Source organism: Rhinopithecus roxellana, chromosome 14 (assembly GCF_007565055.1).
Source record: "Rhinopithecus roxellana isolate Shanxi Qingling chromosome 14, ASM756505v1, whole genome shotgun sequence".
NCBI lineage: Eukaryota > Metazoa > Chordata > Mammalia > Primates > Cercopithecidae > Rhinopithecus > Rhinopithecus roxellana.
The window spans coordinates 66,619,238-66,638,669 of NC_044562.1; the positions used below are offsets into that span (position 1 = coordinate 66,619,238).

Consider the following 19,432-nt stretch of genomic DNA (forward strand, 5'->3'; position numbering starts at 1 on the left):
AATGGGGATCTCTAGCCTGCAAGGACAAAGAGCCTTCCCATTTTGGGTTTCTTGTTGTGGCAAGATCTCCTTTACTGGTGCTACCTGACTGCCCAGTGTTTCTGAGTGGAAGAGGGAAGTCTCTGGTCCACAAGGATAAAGAGGTTTTGTGGACCACACACACATTACGACCAGATCTCCTTTGCTAATGCCACCCAACTGTGTGGTATTAGCAAAGGAGATCTGGTATTAGCCACCCAGCTGGGTGAAGGAGGGAAGTTCTCTTGCCTGTGAGAACATGGGGGCTTCCCATACCTGACTGCATGCTGTGGCCAGATCACCTTTCCTGGTGTTTTCTGGGTAGATGTCCAGCATCTCTGGATGTTCAGTGCCTCTGGGCAGAAGACAGTCTCAGCCCCACAGAAACAAAGAGGCTTCCTGGGCTGGGCCACTTCTAGAATCCTTCTTGTTGAAGCCACTCAGATACCTGATGTCTCTTGGTGGGAAAGAGAAGCTGCAGGTCCAGGGAGGAAGGAAAGCCCTTCTCTTAACCACTTATTGTCATTAGGGCTCTTTACAGGTGCTATGGATTGCCTGGTGTTGCTGGAGGGATTTCTGTTAGATCTGGGTGAGAATGAGTCTAGCTGGACCACCCTCTATTGCCAGGTTGGCATTCAGAAACACTGGGCTTGGGCCACCTTCTGTTGTTGCTGTTGTTGGTGGGGGATTGCGAGGTCCCTGCTGTTAATGATGTTTCTCTAGTACTGGCGAAACTAGTTTGCCTTCCTCTTTTCACCTTTCAGAATTCTCCTTTGGTTGCCTCTTGTTTTTTCCAGGGTTTACAGTTATCCTCAGTGGGAGGAGCAAGAAAAAACAAATCTATGCCATCTTGTCTGAACTGGAAATTCTTGTTTCTTGTTTTAATGTTTGACAGCACAGAAGTGTATAAAGTAGGTTGACTTTACTACATTAGCTGCAATTCATATGATGTTAATTGTCATGGAAATGACTCTACCATAGCATAAGTTTCACAGGCAAGTGCTGTTTTGCCTTGTGATTTTTGGTTGAATCCACTAAAAACATTATCCAAAAGAAAGGGAGATAGGGACAAGGGAGAAGGGAGAGGGAAAACATGTTTGGAGGGCAGTAGCAAATCACAGAACACAGGTTCCAGGGCTGCCTCTACTCAGCTCTGACTGTAGTCATTTAGGAATTTGGCCCAGTGTTACCAAATGTTTTGTTTTGACAAGAGAAGCCAAAAGTCTAATTTTTAATATGAACACCCCCACCCCCGCCCACCGATGACTCTTTTTTTTTTTTTTTTTGCTGAAAACCATGAAGTCAAAATTTTTAATTACTGCAAGGTCAAACAAAATAGGTCTGTGAGCCAGATCCATCCCCAGGCTTTCCATTCATTCTCATCTCCCACACCTAACATGTTGCCTGGAGCAGAGTTAGTATTCAAATATACAGAGTATGATTTAGAAATTCCTCATGTCAGTATGCAAGAGCAATACTCTGCTAACCAACTTGCTGGGCAGAGTAAGCACACTGCATTCCCAGATGAAACACACTGATGGATGCTTCTGAAACATAAAGTCTCATGCCATTATGCCACTTCACACTTTGCCCTTCACCATTTCTACCACTATGAGCTATCTGCACAGTTAGAAGTCAGCTGTGTTTGGTCAAGCGTGTGGGCTCACACCTGTAATCGCAGTACTTTGGGAGGCCGAGGCGGGCAGATCATGAGGTCAGGAGTTCGAGACCAGCCTGGCGAAACCCCGTTTCTACTAAAAATACAAAAAATTAGCCAGGCCTGGTGGTGCACGCCTGTAATCACAGCTACTCGGGAGGCAGAAGAATCGCTTGAACCAGGGAGGCAGAGGTTGCAGTGAGCCAAGATCTCACCATTGCACTCCAGCCTGGGCAAAACCAGTGAAACTCCAGTCTCAAACAAAAAAAAGAAGTCAGCTGTGTTTCATCCCACATCTGAAAATGACACTAGCTTATATAATTAAAGAATACAAGTGAATTGTGCAAAATGGTGAAATAGAAATATAAAAACAATTGTTTCAAAACTAAATTGAATACTTTGGAAAAACTAAAAAAGACATTAAAAATTATTTTTAAATTAGGTATGGGCATGGTAACAATAAAAAAAAAAAACTGGAGCAAAAACTGTACAAATCTGAAGACAGTCTATATTCATACTTCTTCTCCAGTGTCTAATTCTCACTCCACTCACTCCACCAAAACTGGAAGTGATAAATGCTGCGTTAAAAGTGTGGTTTAAACAAGAAAGATAACATAGAACTCCAATCAACACACCCCCACTCAAAGAAAAGGCCTTGACCCCTTATCCAAAGGCAGGCAGATGGATTCATATTTATATGTTTAAAGTTTTTTTTTTAATTCACTTTTTATGATTCTCTGCTCTAACTTTTCTGATTAAATGAACAAATACAGTCCTGACTGAATCACACAAGAGCTTCAACAAGTAGCCCAGGTGAAAGCCATTGGACATGTGGAGAAAATCTGTAGGCAATGACCTTTGCTGATCTTTGCAGGGATTTCTCCGGTAAAGCTCTTGTGTCTTGTGAAATGCAGGTGGTCTCATCTCTTGTAACCGGTGCATCACCATCCTCTCTTCCTACATTAAAAAGACAAAGAGAGAAGAGGAGGCATCAACTAGACGCATATCAATTAGTGGGATTTTAAAATTCCATCTAGAAGGATGCTTGGATACCAGTTACCCCAAACTACTCACTTTACAGAAGAACCCCAGGCCCCCAGTGGACCTGTCACATACTTGTATTATACTCATACTGAGCATTCAGCCTCAGCAGACCACATTTGATCTACTTAACATTATTCACATACTATCATAAATATCATACAAGTGGAGAACATCAAACTATGCTGAATTAAACTAAATAGCCTGTGTGTCAGAATGCCAAAAACCTGTATGTTAAATGCTGCCCCAGCCCAAAATGAAGAATAGAGATAGGTTAATTTATTATGCACATCTGCTGAAATAAAACAAAATCATAATAAATGTTAACTTTTAAAAGTACTTTGGTACCAGCCATAACAAACAAAATGGTGGAAAATAGATTATATTTATTAAATAAATTTTAAAACCCAACCCTGATTTTCCTGGCTTTTTCTTAGTGACATTATGTAAAGAGTAAAGTACTTAAAGTCTTTTAATGTTTAATTTCCTTTCTTAAAAAACTTATAAAATGCACATTCACCCAAGAAACTGAAACCACATCTCCCGAGGAAAGAGGCAGTTAGGCTCTCTACCAGAAGTATTAAAAACACTCATGAACAAAAGTAGCAAATTACACACTTCTAAACATTTAAAATTTTGAATCTTTACTTGTTAATTAGATTTCCCCACAAAATATTCTTATCCAACTATGTTAGGGATTCTGGATTCTAGAGGTCACAACCAATTTACGTGGGAGCCTCTCCAGAGAGCTAAGAGAAACTTGCACTTATCATCATTTAGATGTTGCCAAGGCCAAAATAAATAAATCAATCCTGTTCAGGACTGGCTGCCTTTTAGCAAAAACTCAACTTAAGCCAACTTTTACCATTCTGGGCGTACTCTGGAAACACTGACATGATCTGACCTACTGGGGTTTAAGAATGATCAACTGTTTGCTTTTCCATCTATGCTGAAATCTACCTACTGAAGTGCCCTCTGAATGCAGAATCCTCATTGTTTTCCAAAAAGTAAAAGCAAACACAAACTTTCCTATTGTAAATTGCCCTATCAGTGAAAGAGGACATCAGCAAGGTTCATCTTTTCTTTTAAACCCATAATTCAGGATTCCAAAATCGTCAGATGCTTTTAGAACAACATTTTTTATAATTGTAGAGAGAAAAAAAACCACACAGGTTGTTGATCTGTTTGTTCCATAACATACGTCACCAACGTGCTCTGCAGAACAAGGTAATTGAGGAAAAACATCAAAGCGTGGAATTACCATGAATAAGTATCCTCTACTTAGATATTTGACACTAGTTTGGTCTCAAATGCTAGCAATCAAGACATTGCAGTGAGAGGACTGTGTTTCCAAGGCAGCCTAAATCCTGGGCAAACAACTTTCTGTGATGATCACTGATGGCTCCATCTTCAAATGACTGTTATCTCAAATTCCATCCCAACAACAGCAAGTCGACTGTTCAAAATGTTATACCACATTACATCTAAAGAGAGAAGGCAAGTTATAGAAGTGGGCCCAATCATGATTTTCTATCAGACTGAACATGACCTTTTCAGGTTCTATATTCAGAAGGGTATCCTGGCAGAAATGAGGCTTTGTTCAGACAAAGTTACATTCTAATAAATTAAACCAAGCTTTAAAGCCTTACAGGTGAGAATCATAGATAATGGTCAATGGATATAAAGAAACACAATGTCAGGATGAAAAGGTGAATCACCTTAATACATTTCCATCAACGATGTCTTGCCACACTGAATAGTAAAGTTGTCGGCTGGTCTAGGGTGGCTCATGCCTGTAATCCCAATGCTTTGGGAGGCCAAGGCAGAAGGATGACTAGAGCCTTGGAGTTCAAGACCAGCCTGGGCAACATGGCGAAACCCTATCTCTACTAAAAATATAAAATTTAGTTGGGCATGGCAGCGCTTGCCTATATGTCCCAGCTACTCAGGAGGCTGAGGTGGGAAGATCACCTTAGCCTGGGAATTCAAGGCTGCAGTGAGACGAGACTGCACCACTGCACTCCAGCCTGGGTAAAAAAGCAATAACCTGTCTCAAAAAAAAAAAAAAAAAATTAGCAAAGTCGTCAATTTAATGAGACTCTACTACATTGTTTAATCATAAGATCACTTATTATTCATTTATTCCATGTGTATTTATTGAACACTGGGCATTGAAGATCCAGTGTTAAAAGAAATTTGATCCCAGCCCTATAGACTAATGTGGGAATATTATATAAATAATCACTCAATAAATATAAAATTATAGGGTGGGCACATTGGCTCACACCTGTAATCCCCACTTTGGGAGGCTGAAGTGGAAGGATCACTTCAACCCAGGAGTTCAAGACCAGCCTGGGCAACATGGCAAAACCCTGCCTCTGCAAAAAATACAAAAAAAATTCGCCAGGTGTGACGGTGTACACCTGTGGTACCAACTACCTGGGAGGTTGAGGTCGGACAATCAGTTGAGCCCAGGAAGTAGAGGCTGCAGTGAGTCAGGATCGTGCTACTGCACTACAGTCCTGGCGACACAATGAAATCCTGTCTCAAAAAGAAAATAAAAATAAAAGCCGTGATAAATGCTAACAAGGAAAGAATAATCCCAAAAAGAAAGGACATATGATTTAGATTAGAGAGCAGGGAGAGAATTTAAATTGAGACATAAGGACAGTGTATACAGGAGTGAGGAAGAGAATGAGAGACCCAGGATAGGAATGGCACACAGGAAAGGGCAAAGGCAGGAAGTTCTTCACACAATCAAGGACCAGAACAAAGACCATGCGGCATGGCTGGAGCTCAGTCAGCAAGAATGGGCATGGCTAGAGATGAGAATGAGAGGCAGATGGGTGCCAAGTCAGGTGTGGGCCTTGCAGAATACAAAAAGCCAGAATTTAAGTACAACGGCAAGATGGTTAAGGATTCTGTGCAAGAGAGCAACACTGACCAGGGCAAGATAAGAGCAGGCTAACAGTGGGTGTAGGGAGACCAGTTAAAAGCTACTGCAACAGTCAAGACATGAGAGGATGGAGCTGTGATGCAGGCACTGGAGATGGAATTAAGATATATTTTGGAATTGAATAGTCTTGGTGATAATTACATATGAGAGCTTAAGGATTATCAAGAAGTCAAGGATTATTTCCAGCTTTCTGACACCAGCAACTTGGTTGGTAGTGGCATCACTTATGGCACAGGAAAGACGAGAAGAAGGGGTAAAGATCGGTAATTCTGTTTCGGAGATGGTTCTATTTGAGAGGTCACATATGAGACTTTTAAGTGAAGAAACTGAGTAAGCAATTCAAAATGAAGGTCTGGAACTCAGAAGATAGACCTGGGCTGTTGCTTTACATACAATTTATATGCTGAGAAACTCTCCAGCCCAACCTGGAGAGAGGATATTCAAACACAGATCTGTGCAACCACTAAATCCATGAAACTCTTTCAGTGCACCACACTGCTATACACAAAAGTAAGGGATAATGTTCTATCACTGTTAATGAAGAAAACTCACTGAGGAAGTAAGTTGAGGCTTGAAGGATATATAGATATAGATGTTTCAAAGAGAAATAAGGAAGTTGAAGGCCGCTCCAAACAAAGACCAGAACTTGTGAAAGGCCTAGATCTATGAGCAGGCCTGCCATGGTAAAGGCCCAGTAAAAGATTTATGGTAGCTACTAACATTTGGGGAACACAATGCTGCGTGGGGAAGGACTAGAATAGGGGGGAAATAAGGCTGGTAGAATGGCCCTGTGGGAGGGACTAGTTACTGCCCAATTATCCAGCCTCTTCTTTCCTAGTAAAAAGAATTCCAATTTTTAGCTGGGCATACTGCCACCTAGTTAAAAGGCCACATCCCTCAGCCACTTCCCTGCATGTCTACATTTTAGGCAACAAGATCCTGGGGAAAGTGTGTTGTTAGTGACTTCCAGGAATACCCTTACAGGGCAGAGGCCCAGCCTTCACTATCTTCTCAATCCTGCGGCCTGGAATATGGATTTGATAGCTGGACCTTGAACACTCACCCTGGTCCCAGAGGCCACAGGTCAAGGGTGTTTTCTACTCTGCAGAGCAGCGCAACAGAATGGAGCTATCCTACAAGCCCTGGCCTGCCTGTCTCTGATCTTCTTCTACGTGAGATAGAAATTAACTTCTTTCTTAAGTCATTGATATTTCAGGATTTAATGCTATTCTCTACAGAATATACTTTCTAACATACAGGCCCAGACAATGAAACTGACAAGCTAGGACACTATCCTATAAAGCATTATAAAAGCCAGGGCAATTATTCTCTTGAGAGTTATGTATCACACATGTATTTTAGGGCTATGAATTTGGTAGCACTCTGGAATGAAGAGACAATGGTAGCAGAGATCTTAGAAAGCTAAGGTTAGAATCTAGGTGAGACACAATCAGAACCCAAATTAAGATAGTGGCAGTGATTTAAGTCCAAAGCTGACAAATCCAAGCTTGTTCAATCTCTGAATGAAGGGCCACAGAAATTTACAATTTCCAAAGAGAATTCAATGAAAAGAATGCAATATGTATTTGTAAATGAAAATATGTCCCTTCTGGATCTCTCAAAACCCACATGGAAAACTTATCTTATGGGCCCCCCTCTCTCCAGTGAAATGTAGAAATGAAAACACAAGTCCTCACAGGGGCAAGGCAACATACACTGTGAATAATCATTTGTGATGCTGCACACTTGCTGGGCATAACGAGTGCTTAGGATCATTCTAGGACCCCACATTTAGCTCCTGTCAAGGCAAAGACTTGGGAGGGACAGTCTTCAGGAGCACCAATAAGCTCCTTTCTTCACAAAATCCCTAGGCCTAAGCAAATTTCACTCTGATATAGAGCTAGTGAAAATGTATGATGCCAAAGAATTTTCACAGCATGTTCGCCTATATCACCTCTTTCAACTTACAACTTATACTATGGGTAAAGTGGGTATTGTTATTCCAGCTTCACTGAGGAAAAAGGGGTAGTGAAGAGGGGAAGCCAGTCAATGACAGCATGCAGGATGCTGGTGCTGATGGTGGTGACCTGTTCTCCACATTAGCAAGAACTGGGGCACTATGAAAAGAGGCCATGAAAACGTATCAAGATATTATTTAAATGGCATGGGACTTCCTGAAATGCTGGAGTCAACCCAGTGAGTATCCTGAATATCGATGGAGTATCAAGCTCTGTCCTCAGGGAGCTCCTATGTTGGAAGGGAGGCAAAAATGCAAACAAATTTTGAAAGCACACAATGTTCGTGACTGCTGGCAAGCAGTGTGCTAAGGGCAATGAGATGGGAGCCCCGCAGTTTGACAGAGCAGCTAAACCCTGAGTTGAGAATGGAAGGGCTGAGTAGGAAATGGCTAGGTGGATGGGACTAGGGAGCATTCTAGAAAGGGAGAAGAGAGTGTGCAAAGGCACACAAGCAAGAGTAAACTGAGTAGGAGGAAAGCCTTGTGTGTATAAACGAGGTGCAGGGACCAGACCATGAAAGGCCTCATATGACATTCTGAAGAGTATCTATTTTATATTTTAGCAATGGAAAACCATTGAAAATTCTGAGAATAATATGATCAGAATTATATTTAATGAGAAATGGTTAAATTATATTTAATGAGAAAAGGTTATCCTGGTCAGTCTAGTGCTCCTTTGAAGACAATCTTTTTTTTTCTCCAGCTGATTTTTTCTCTTTGCCTTTGGTTTTCAGTATTTCCTCCTGGTATATCTAAATTTGTATTCTTTTAAAAAAATTATACTTGCAATCACTGGTCTGCCTAATGGTATCTCAGCTGCTATGGAAAATCTCAGCCATTGTCTTCAAATTTCACCTTTGCCCATTTTCTGTCTCATCTCCTTCTAGAACTCTAATTCAACTTATTTAAACCTTCTCACTCTGTTCTCTAGGTCTCTTGCTCTCTCCTCTGCATTTTCTATTTGTCTCTCCATGCAATAGTCTGGATAATTTTTTTCTTACTGTCTTCCAGTTTGCTAACTTTCTCTTCCACTTTATCCAATCTGCTGCTAAATCTATCCACTGACTTTTTCTCTTCAAAATATTTAATCAAACATACACTTTTCCTCATTCACTAAGTTTTTAATTTCGTTCATTTAATGTTTATTTCTAGAAGGTTTTTTTGGTTTCTTTTCCAATTTGCTATGTCACAATTCAGAGTTACCTTCAAAGTTATCTTTTATTTCTTTAAACAGAGGAAATAGACATTTTTTAGACTGTGGTGATTCTAGTATCTGATGATATTTTTGAAGGGCTACTTCTGTTGTTTGTGGTTTCTTATGGTTCTTGTCTTTGAAGTCTGATTTCAAACAGACATTTCTTAGACTGTGATGATTCTAGTACCTGATGATGTTTTTGAAGGGCTGCTTCTGTTGTTTGTGGTTTCTTATGGTTCTTGTCTTTGAAGTATGATTTCCTTGGATGCCTGGTTATATTTATGTGCTAGTCACTGAATAATCTGAGACCTAGGTTGAAGAAACCTTTCTTTTGAAAGAATTTCCACTTGATTTTGCCAGATACCCAGAGGCACTACCAGTCCTTAAACCAATTCAAGACTTCACATTCTTTGATTGACCCAGTCAGCTTGAAACTGGGCTGCATTTCCATGTGAGAGCTGCTGTTTCAGGTCTACCCTGATAGTGTAGGCCTTTGGGGTTCCAGCTTCTTACAAGGAGTCTGGTCCTTATTTCTGTCCCTGACAACTGGTGGTCAAATCTACAATGTCTTATCAATTCCAATTTTAACCTGGTAGTGCCCATCAGTTCTTTAATGCTTTGAGATTTTTTTTTAATCCAAATATTTTTAGTTGTTTCAGTGGGAGGGTGTATCTGAATAATAGCCCACCATAACTATTAACGGAAAGTCCCTAGGATTTGTATCTTAGAAATCTTTTTCAGGTGGCAGTGTAGAGCATAGATGGGGAGCAGTGATGGGGTAAGAACAGGGGAGGAGGACAGTGTAAACACAAGCAGGGAGATGGTAAGGAAGCCATTACAATAGTACCCAATGTTCCATTAAGGCACTGTCGGATAAGGTACTGTCTCATTAAGGTACAAGGATGGAGAGAAGTAAGTACTCACATTCATTTGTCTCAGCAACCCCATGAGGAAAGTATTATTATCCTAGGGGTTTTTTTTTTTTCTTTCAGAAACCCATTGCTTGTTAATATCCTGAGTTTTAATGAAAAGCAACCAGCAATTCAAAGAAGTAAAGTAACTTATCCCAGGGTTCATCCAAGGAGATGGTTAGTAGAGGGGCATCAGAACCCAGTTTGACTCCAAGTCCAAGCTCTTCCCACCAAGGTATCATGGGATCTGGAAGAAAGATGGGTGCATGTGCGTGGGTTCCAACCAGAGTGGGAGGGTTGTGGAAAATTTTATAATTCAGTTATAGACAGTGAGGGGTTTTAAATTTTAGAAGTTGCCTAATGATAAACAGCTCTGCTTATATAATTTCACTGCTTCCATCCATAGGCATGACAGATAGCATGAGCTCTGGAGTCACAAGATCTAAATTCAAACCTAGATCCTATGAGCTTGAGCTATGTGGCTCTGAACAATTACTCTTTGCCTCTGAATTTCCTCCTTTGCACACCAGAAATAGTTTATATGAGTTATGTTTACATGTAGTGCCCTGGCACAAGTACATTTTTTAAAACCTGTTAGATACTATTAATGTTGTTGTTGTTGTTGTTGTTGTTGTCTCTTGGAGTGAGTTTTGGTTTTGTTTTTTGTTTTCGAGATGGAGTCTCGCTCTGTCACCCAGGCGGGAGTGCAAGTGTGTAATCTTGGCTCACTGCAAATTCTGCCTCCCAGGTTCAAGTGATTCTCCTGCCTCAGCCTCCCGAGTAGCTGGGATTACAGGCACCTGCCACCATGCCCGGTTAATTTTTGTATTTTTTAGTAGAGACAGGGTTTCACCATGTTGGTCAGGCTGGTCTTGAACTCCTGACCTTAGGTGATCCACCGGCCTTGACCTTCCAAAGTGCTGGGATTACAGGCATGAGCCACCGTGCCTGGCCTACAGCGAGTTATGAGTGAATCCAGCCCTGTTATTTTGGACACAACTGACAGGACAGGACTGGTATACAGGACAATGGCAGCATTATAAAATGGGTCACATTTCCTTGTCTGTAAAATGTAACTTACCCTAAGGAGTTAATGGGAGGATTAAATGAAATTAATGTCTGTTAAAGTGCCACAGGGGCTAAAACACAGTAAGCACTCAGTAACTGTTATATATATAAATTGCTGATATTTTTCTGTGTGCCTGGTGTATGTTGTGCAGAATAAGGAGGAAAAAGAGAAGGTACTATGCAGATAGGCAGAGGCCAGGTAAACATTATGGAGTTTGGATTATCACAAAGGCAATGGAGAGCTATAGGAGAATGGTGGCAAAAGGCTGACATGATTAAAGTACTGAGAAGCTTAGACAGGTTTCTGAACAGGGAACAGATTTAGGAAAACTGAGACTGGAGGCAAGAGGCCAGTTAGTAGGTTACTGTACTAAATCAGACTAGTGGCCAAGGGAATGGAAGGTCCTGGCTACAGAGGTATTTAGAAGTCAAAACTGGCAAAATTATAATATTTAGATGCTAGTGGGGAAGTGGGGAGGTATATGAGGTAGAGTAGGGTGTGGGAAAGACTGCCTGATTTCCTTATAACAGAGCTTCCTTATCAGCAGCATAGGCATGACCTGTGAGCTCTTCGAAATGCAAAATAAAAGGCACCATCCATGACCTACAGACTTGGAGCCTCTGGGGGTGGGGGCCAGTACTCTGCAGTTTCACGAGCCTTCCAGGTGATTCCAGTGCACACTAAGGTGTGTGAGCCACCACTATAGATTGATGAGGAGCCATCACAGGAAGAGTATCTCAGTGCAACCAAGAGAGGATATAAATTCAGTCAGTTTTTAGTTTAAGGTGTCAGATATTAGATCTGGCACTTCAAAGAAAGGTCTGGGTTGGAAATAGAAATGAGGGAGTCACCTGTGTACAGACAGCAAATGAATGAGTAGACTCTTTCCCCGGGAGATTGTTCAGAATTAGAGGGGAAGGAGAACCTAGGACAGAATAGTGGAGAACACCAACATTTAGGAAAAGCAAAAGTAGAAAAGTTTGCAAAGGAAACTCAGGTGTGGTCAGAGGTAGGAGAAAAATCAGGCTAATATGGAATCAGAGAAGACAAAGAAAGAAAGCATTTAAATAGGGAAAGTGTAGTCAGCAGTGTGGCCTTAGTGACAAGGTCACAGGTGGCCCTAGTGAGACTAATTTGAATGAAGGAAAAGTGAAGTCAGAATGCTGTGCCTGGGAAACTGAGTGGGAGGCAGACTGTGGGAATGAGGGTGTGGAAGAAGCTCAGGAAGTCTGGCTGTGGAGGATTGGAATAATACAGGGTGGAAGCTATAGGGGGAGGACAGAAATCATGACATGGCTTTTAATATTTTATTTTTTTAAGATAAGGGAGGCCTGGACATGGTTAATTGCTGATGGGAAGGAACCAGTAAAGAAGGCGTGGCTGAAGTGGGCACAATTAGGAAAGGGAGGGGTCCCTGGACAGGAAGGGATGTGATCCAGAACCCACGGGAACAGTTAACTATGGCAGAAGGACAGAGAAACACCAACTTCATTGTATCAAAATAAATGCAGGAGGGGAGGAGATTAGACATAAGCCATTTGTAAATCTGGTGGCTGTAAGCTGCAGGGGATCACAAAGGGTCAGTTTTTGTTTCCTCTGAAACATCAAAGCCAAACACATCTGCTGAAAGTGCTAGGGAAGGTAGAGAAGACCCACTATGTGCAGAGCTCTATGTTCCACAATGCCAGGGGAGGCTTGAAAGCAAATGACATCCCAAAACAATGGCCTTGAACATGCCAGGCACTGTGCTCAATGCATTCAAACTAACCATTGGTAGCTTGTCATTGAGCCTGTCGCCTGCACTTGGCACTGTGTTAGGTGGTTTACATACATGCCACATTTAATATTCTCCAACAGTCCCATGTGGTAGGCAGGGATTATCATGCTGGTTTTAGAGATAAGGGATCGTATCTCTAAAGGCTCACACATCTCAAATAACATGCTTGCCCATGGTGACCAGCTCGGAAGTGGTAGAGGCAGGATTTGAACCTAAATCTCATGGATGCCAGTACCTCATCCCCTTTCCACGCTGCCACACTACCTTCGGAATCCAAACAGCATTGATGGGAGTGAAAATGGAAAAGAAAACATAATTCCTAAGAGATATGCCTGAGTGACAGACACCGCAAGAGTCAATCAACTCTATTTTGAACACATTTCAAATGCAACGTAAGCATAATGAGGTCCTCTGTCCAAGCCAGGGATATGGTTCTACATGTTAGGGTAGAGGTTGGGTATATTAATTCTACGATAACATCATCTGAGAGTAGATAACTGGGCAGAGACCTGGGGGATAAAAGCCTTAACATATTAGAGCAATAAGATGAATAAAGGAATGAAAAGGAAGCTGATACCCAAAGAATAAGAGGGGAAAAACATCCTTTCACTACCCAATTTCCCTTCACTGTTCTAATTTACAGATTGGTAAGAGACTGAGAAAGGTGGTACACATTTTGGCAGGATTTGGTCCCTCTCCTCTTTAAGCTGGCCATGCAGTGGCTTCAGATTCCTGAGTTGGACCTGAGCCTTGAATACTGTGGCTTTCAGGCCCAAACTGGAGTCCCTCGCAGGGTCTTCTCAAATGGGGTTTTGCACTGATTCCCATTCCCAGCTATTAACTGTATTAATTACATCTTCAACACTCTCCTGCTTTTCCCTGAGCACTCTCTGCTCCAAATCTTTCTCTTGCCCAGGAGAAACCACTTTTAAATTTCTCTACTGAAGTTTTAATTGACTTTTAGTCTCATGGCTCCCCAAAGACCCAAAATGTAGGTACATACACTTACTGCTTCCATCTCTAGCTGGCTTTAACTTACTAATTCTGCATCTTACTCAACAGATGAATGATTCCTCAAAGTTTAAGTTGACTTCCATCTGAATTTTTCTTAAAGAGGTCAAGCTTCACATCTTACTGTGATGCGATCATGTCAACACTAGAAATACAGTGTTTACTACAGTCCAATGAGTGTTTCTTTACCTGTCTTCTAAGGAATAGCTAGCTATCCATTAAAACTACAAAAAATAAAAAAGGTGTTAAGCTATCTGAGCAAGTTAAGTAAAGACTGGCCTCAAAGCATAGGAAGCTAGACTAGATGAGTCAAGTTGGGTCTGCAAGCCCACATATATGAAATACATATCATATCTCTCTTATGTTCCAAGTCTTTTAAAGCACATTCAATATTTCACTCTCTTGAACATCTCCAGCAGAAATAATGATATCCAGCCCACTGTTTGGCAAAAGGGAAATAATTAAAATGCGACTTCCCCAAGAGACAGTCCTCTTTTTCAAATCATTTGGTGTGACCTGAAAATTGTAGGACTATCAAGTGAATATTACAAGGGAAAAGAAACTAGATAGTTTAAAGGAGAATAAATTCATTTTTACAGATAGCATCATTTCTGAGATCCATGAAGGCCCCTAGGAAACACAACAATGCACCACTCAGAAACAGCTAATGTTTGACACATCTTTGATGGAAAATTGCTTCTCTTTTATAAGGTAACAAGCTTCAGCTCTAAGTGCATATCAGGCTAACATTGACCACTCCAGCCAGGTTATATAGACATGAATGAGTCACTGCTTTTGATGTCAAATTGGCAAATCTGAAGGTTTTATAATGGATGCTATATGGCTATTGTGGAGCAAAATACTCAGGAATTAAACAAGAAAGTGACTGGTTTGGTCCTTCTTTAGTTTCAAAGGATGGAAGGAAAGAGTTCCTTCTGCACAACAGTTGCTAAATACAAGACTGCTGTGGGGTTGCAAGCGGATGATTAAAGATGAGCAAAAACAGTTACATGAGAACAAAAATTTTGAGTCAACTGTAAAAACACCAGCCACGAATTATAAACTGGAAAAAATACGTTGTTATAAAGAAGACTCACAAAAGGAAAAGATCACACATTTGGTTGAAAGAAATAAGTAAAGGCTAATAGAGGAACCATCTGTGACAAGTAGACTCTACTATGGTCCCCAATAATCCCCCACCCTCCTGGTCTTCATGCTCTGTATGATCACCCCCACCTGAGTGTGGGCGTGACCTAGGACTTGCTTCTAACCAACAGAATATTGCAGAGATGATGGCCTGTCACTTCCATGATTAGCTTCCATAAGACTGTGACTTTCATCTTGCCAGCTGACTCTCTGGATCTGATAAAGCACGTGGCCACATAGAGAGGCCCATGGAGCAAGCAGCTGAGGCAGCAAGGAGATGAGGTCGTCAGTCCAAGAGCCCACAAGGAACTGAATCCGGCCAATAATCACAAAACCCTGGAAGCAGATCTTTCCCCAGTCTGCCTTCAGAAAATCGACACCTTGACTACAGCCTTGTGAGGAACCCTGAAGCAGAGGACCCAGAAGGGCCCTATCCAGATTCCTGGCCTATAGAAACTGTGAGATAATAACTGTGTTGTTTGAAGCCACTAAGTTTGTGGCTCTTTGTTACACAGTGAGAGATATCTAATACACATCTAAAATGACAGTTGACATTTGAAGAATGGGAGGCCTTTTCACAGGAGATGGGGAACTAGGTGGCATTCAAAAATCACAGACACATAAGGGCAGAGGAGAAAAGGGAGTGCTCAGGAACAATGCGGAGCCTGGTTAGGCTGGCCCTGAGGTCTGAATGGGCAGATGCAAGAGCAAAGGTTGGAGAGGCAGGGAAGAGGCCCCTGGTGGGCAAGGGGAGCCAGAGAGTCATTAAAGCTCATTACTGACACCATGTGGTCTAAGAACCTCTGCAGGAAGATTCATTTGACACTTGCTAGTTCAAGAGGTAATAGGCTTCAAAAAATGGTTTGGAAAATGCCCATAATGAAATGCTATGCTTTTTTTCTTTTTAAGATGCTTTCCCTTCCATTACCTCACTTGATCTATGCAAGAATCATTTGATTTATGTAAGAACCTGTGAAGTAACCAAGACAAGTATTTATTATGAAGGTTTCGTACAAATAAAGAAAATGAAGCACTAAGAGGTAAGAATGACTGGCAAAAGCTCTTGTTTAGTACTTTTTTTGTCCTACTAAGAGTGCTGCCACATTTTGTTGGATCCCTCTTCCCTGATAGAGAAGTGAACAGAGCTAGTCAGACAGGTTTGGCTCCTGGCCCCACTGCACCAGGGTGGGCCCAAAAAGCATATTCATACCTGGAAGAAAAGGTGCAATGAGGCCTGGGTGAACTGCAGAGTCATGGGTGCAGTAGTCTAAAGTGCAGAAGCAGGTACCAAAGTTGCTCTGAAACAGGCCTTGTCAGAACTAAGGGGAGTGGCCACATGGGGGTCAGCTAGCTGAGGAACAGAGATGTGGGACTTCACAGTGCAGCTGAGCTTTCGTTTAAGGGACTAGACAAAAGGTATGAAGTGTGGACGGCTGGTTCCACTTAAAGAAATGGGGTGGCACATTCATTTCTTAATGTTTTGAGCTGGGTGGGGTTTTTGTTGTTTTTGTTCTTTTGTTTTGTTTTGTTTTTGTTTGTTTTAAGCATTATCTGAAAACCAGGGACAGTTTTCAATTGTAAAATGTTAAACAAGATCTGTCCTTAATGGCGGACATTCTATAGTCAGAGTAGGGGAGCTGTCAGTTCCCTCTCCCCATTCAGAGCCACACAACCCAGTTTTTAGCCAATAGGCTCGGCTAGACTCTTCAATAGCTTTTTAAAAATCTCAACAGGTTATAGCCATCATTACTTCAAGTCTATTAGTCAGGCAAAGATTTCCCTTGGCATGTTGCTGTATGACTTAAAAAATCTAGTTGAGGATTCTCTAAGGAGAATGGGAATTATTTAGAGTGATCCAAAGAGGAATCAATGACAGTAGGATGAACTTGTAGGCACAGACAATTCCACATAGTGACCATGAAAGGGTCTCTAACAAAGGAAAAACTACATAAACCTTAAAGACACGGGTAAAACACCAAGTTACCCAAAATGCTTCATTACTCAACTAAATAAACCCGGCATATGCTAACCAGAGGGATGAAAACGGTAGAGCTACTTGACTGGCTCAAGCCGTCCCTTCCTGGGAGCCTTCCCTTCCTGGGCTCTGAAGACCTGAAGCTTAACTTCACTGTATTCATCTGTTTGTTTATAGTTAGTTAGTTAGTTAGTTAGTTAGTTAGTTAGTTAGTTAGTTTTGAAACCAAGTCTCACGCTGTTGCTCAGGCTGGAGTGCAATGGTGCAATCTCAGCTCACTGCAACCTCCGCCTCCGGAGTTCAAGTGATTCCTATGCCTCAGCCTCCTGAGTAGCTAGGATTACAAGTGCCCGGCATCATGCCAGGCTAATTTTTGTATTTTTAGTAGAGACAGGGTTTTGTCATGTTGGCCAGGCTGGTCTTAAACTCCTGTCCTCAAGCCATCTGCCCACCTCAGTCTCCCAAAGTGCTGGGATCTGTAATCTTGTGCGTGAGCCACTGCGCCAGCCTTGTATTGGTCCATTTTCACACTGCTATAAAGAACTTCCCTGACATGGGGTAATTTATAAAGGAAAGAAGTTTAATTGACTCAGTTTTGTAGGCTGGGGAGGCCTCAGGAAACTTACATTATAGTGGAAGGCAAAGGGGAAGCAGGCACCTTCTTCACAAGGCGGCAGGAGAGAAAAGAGCGACAGAGGAACTTCCACTTATAGAATCATCAAATCTTGTGAAAACTCACTCGCTATCACAAGAACAGAATGGGAGTAACTGCCCCCATGATCAAATCACCTCCCTCCCTCAACACATGGCAATTACAATTCAAAATGAGATTTGGGTGGGAACACAAAGCCAAACCATATCATTCACAGACAATAGCCTCAGAATCTCAGGAAGAGAGAAGTGGGAATGAAGACATAAAACATCCCACGTGGAGCTGATTCTCAGGTTCCTGAGTATACTGTACATTAATTCAGTAAATTGAACTTCTCTCTTTCAACACATTCTTACGATACAAAGATTAAATGCAAAAGGGGCTGACAGTCTGATTCCAAATAATTGTCAGAATTAGGTTTGTTTTTCTTTTTTTTAATAAAGAAAAGGGAAACAGACCTGCTAAGGGAAATAGGTGCATTCCTTTGTTCCTTGAAAGTAATCATCCCTTTCTTCTTACTTCCTGCTATGGTTTGAATATTTGTCCCTTTCCAAAACACATGGTGAAACTTAATTCCCAATGTGGCAGTATTGAGAGGTGAAGCCTTTAAGAGGTGATTGGATCAGGAGGGTTCTGCCCTCATGAATGGATTAATCCATTAATGGATTAATGGGTTATCATGGGATGGGGACTGGTGGCTTTAGAAGAAGAGGAAGAGAGACCTGAGCTAATACACTCAGCTCCCTCTGCATGTGATGCCCCGTGCAGCTTAGGGACTCTGCAGAGAGTCCCCACTGGCAAGAAGGCCCTCGCTAGATGCAGCCCCTTGACCTTGGACTTCTTATACTCCATAACTGTAAGAAATAAATTCCTTTTCATAATAAATTAACCAGTTTCAGGTATTCAGTTATAACCAACAGAAAACAGACTAAGACACTTCCAGATACTTTTCTTCTAGGTCTTGTTCAAGGCTTTCAAAATCTTTATCAGATTTACTTCTCAAACACCCTCCCCTATGCCTGAGTTTTCTATATCTTCCAGCTTATGCTCTGGTATTCTAGGACAATGATTACTTCAGGTAATTCAATCATCGTCCACCTACTCAATAATCTCATTGATTTCCCATAGCTTGACAAGATTCAGATGTATAACTCTCACCACCCCTCCTATGGGCCTATACTTCTATTTCCAATTGCCCACTGGATGTCATAACCTGAATGTCCCCTATGAAACTCAAATCAACACATAATCACAACCGGAATTAATAGTGCTTCTCACCCTTGGACTTTTTTTTTTTTTTTTTTTTCACTCAAGAACATCAGCACCACACAGTTGCTAAGCTAGAAACCAAGTTACTCTCATTAGTTAATCCTTCTCTGCCTAAGTCCCATATCAGATCTGCCATGGAACCATCTCAATTCTAGTTCTGAAATGTATTGTTCATCTATTATTTCCTCTTTATTCCAGCTGCTGTTGCTCTTAGTCAGGTCTTCCAGCATCTCTAGTCTTTGGGGTAGAGGGATGGGAATGGGAGGGACCAGAGTCTTATTATTACTCAAATCAGTCTCCCTGAGCATTCAGGGATCAGAGATTTTAAGGATAATTTGGTGGGTAAGGGACTAGTGAGTCAAGAGTGCTGATTGGTTGGGTCTGAGATGAAACCATAGGGAAATGAAGCTGTCCTCTTGCCAAGTCAGTTCCTGGGTGGAGGCCACAAGATCAGATAAGCCAGTTTATCAATTTGTGTGGTGCCAGCTGATCCATCAAGTGCAGTGTCTGCAAAATATCTCAAGCACTGATCTTATGAGCAGTTTAGGGAGGGTCAGAATCCTGTAGCTCCAGTTGCATGACTCCTAAACCATAATTTTTAATCTTGCGCCTAACTTGTTAGTCCTACAAAGGCAATCTAGTCTTCAGGCAAGAAGGAGGTTTGTTTTGAGAAAGGGCTGTTATCACCTTTGTTTTAAACTGTAAACTAAGTTCCTCCCAAAGCTAGTTCAGCCCACT

General features: G+C 41.6%; 1 protein-coding gene across 4 annotated transcripts in view; it reads right to left on the reverse strand.

The window, feature by feature from the left end:
* The window catches only part of LOC104655173 (DIS3-like exonuclease 2), a 324,355-nt gene that overhangs the window by 201,739 nt on the left and 103,184 nt on the right, over positions 1–19,432 (reverse strand). For all 4 annotated transcript variants that reach the window (XR_004053181.1, XM_030916406.1, XM_030916405.1 and 1 more), the window contains exon 6: positions 2,532–2,632. Coding sequence is in view for 3 of the 4 variants with exons in the window: in XM_030916406.1 (XP_030772266.1) it covers positions 2,532–2,632 (101 nt within the window). In the remaining variant the exon portion in view is untranslated. The remainder of the gene's footprint in view (positions 1–2,531; positions 2,633–19,432) is intronic.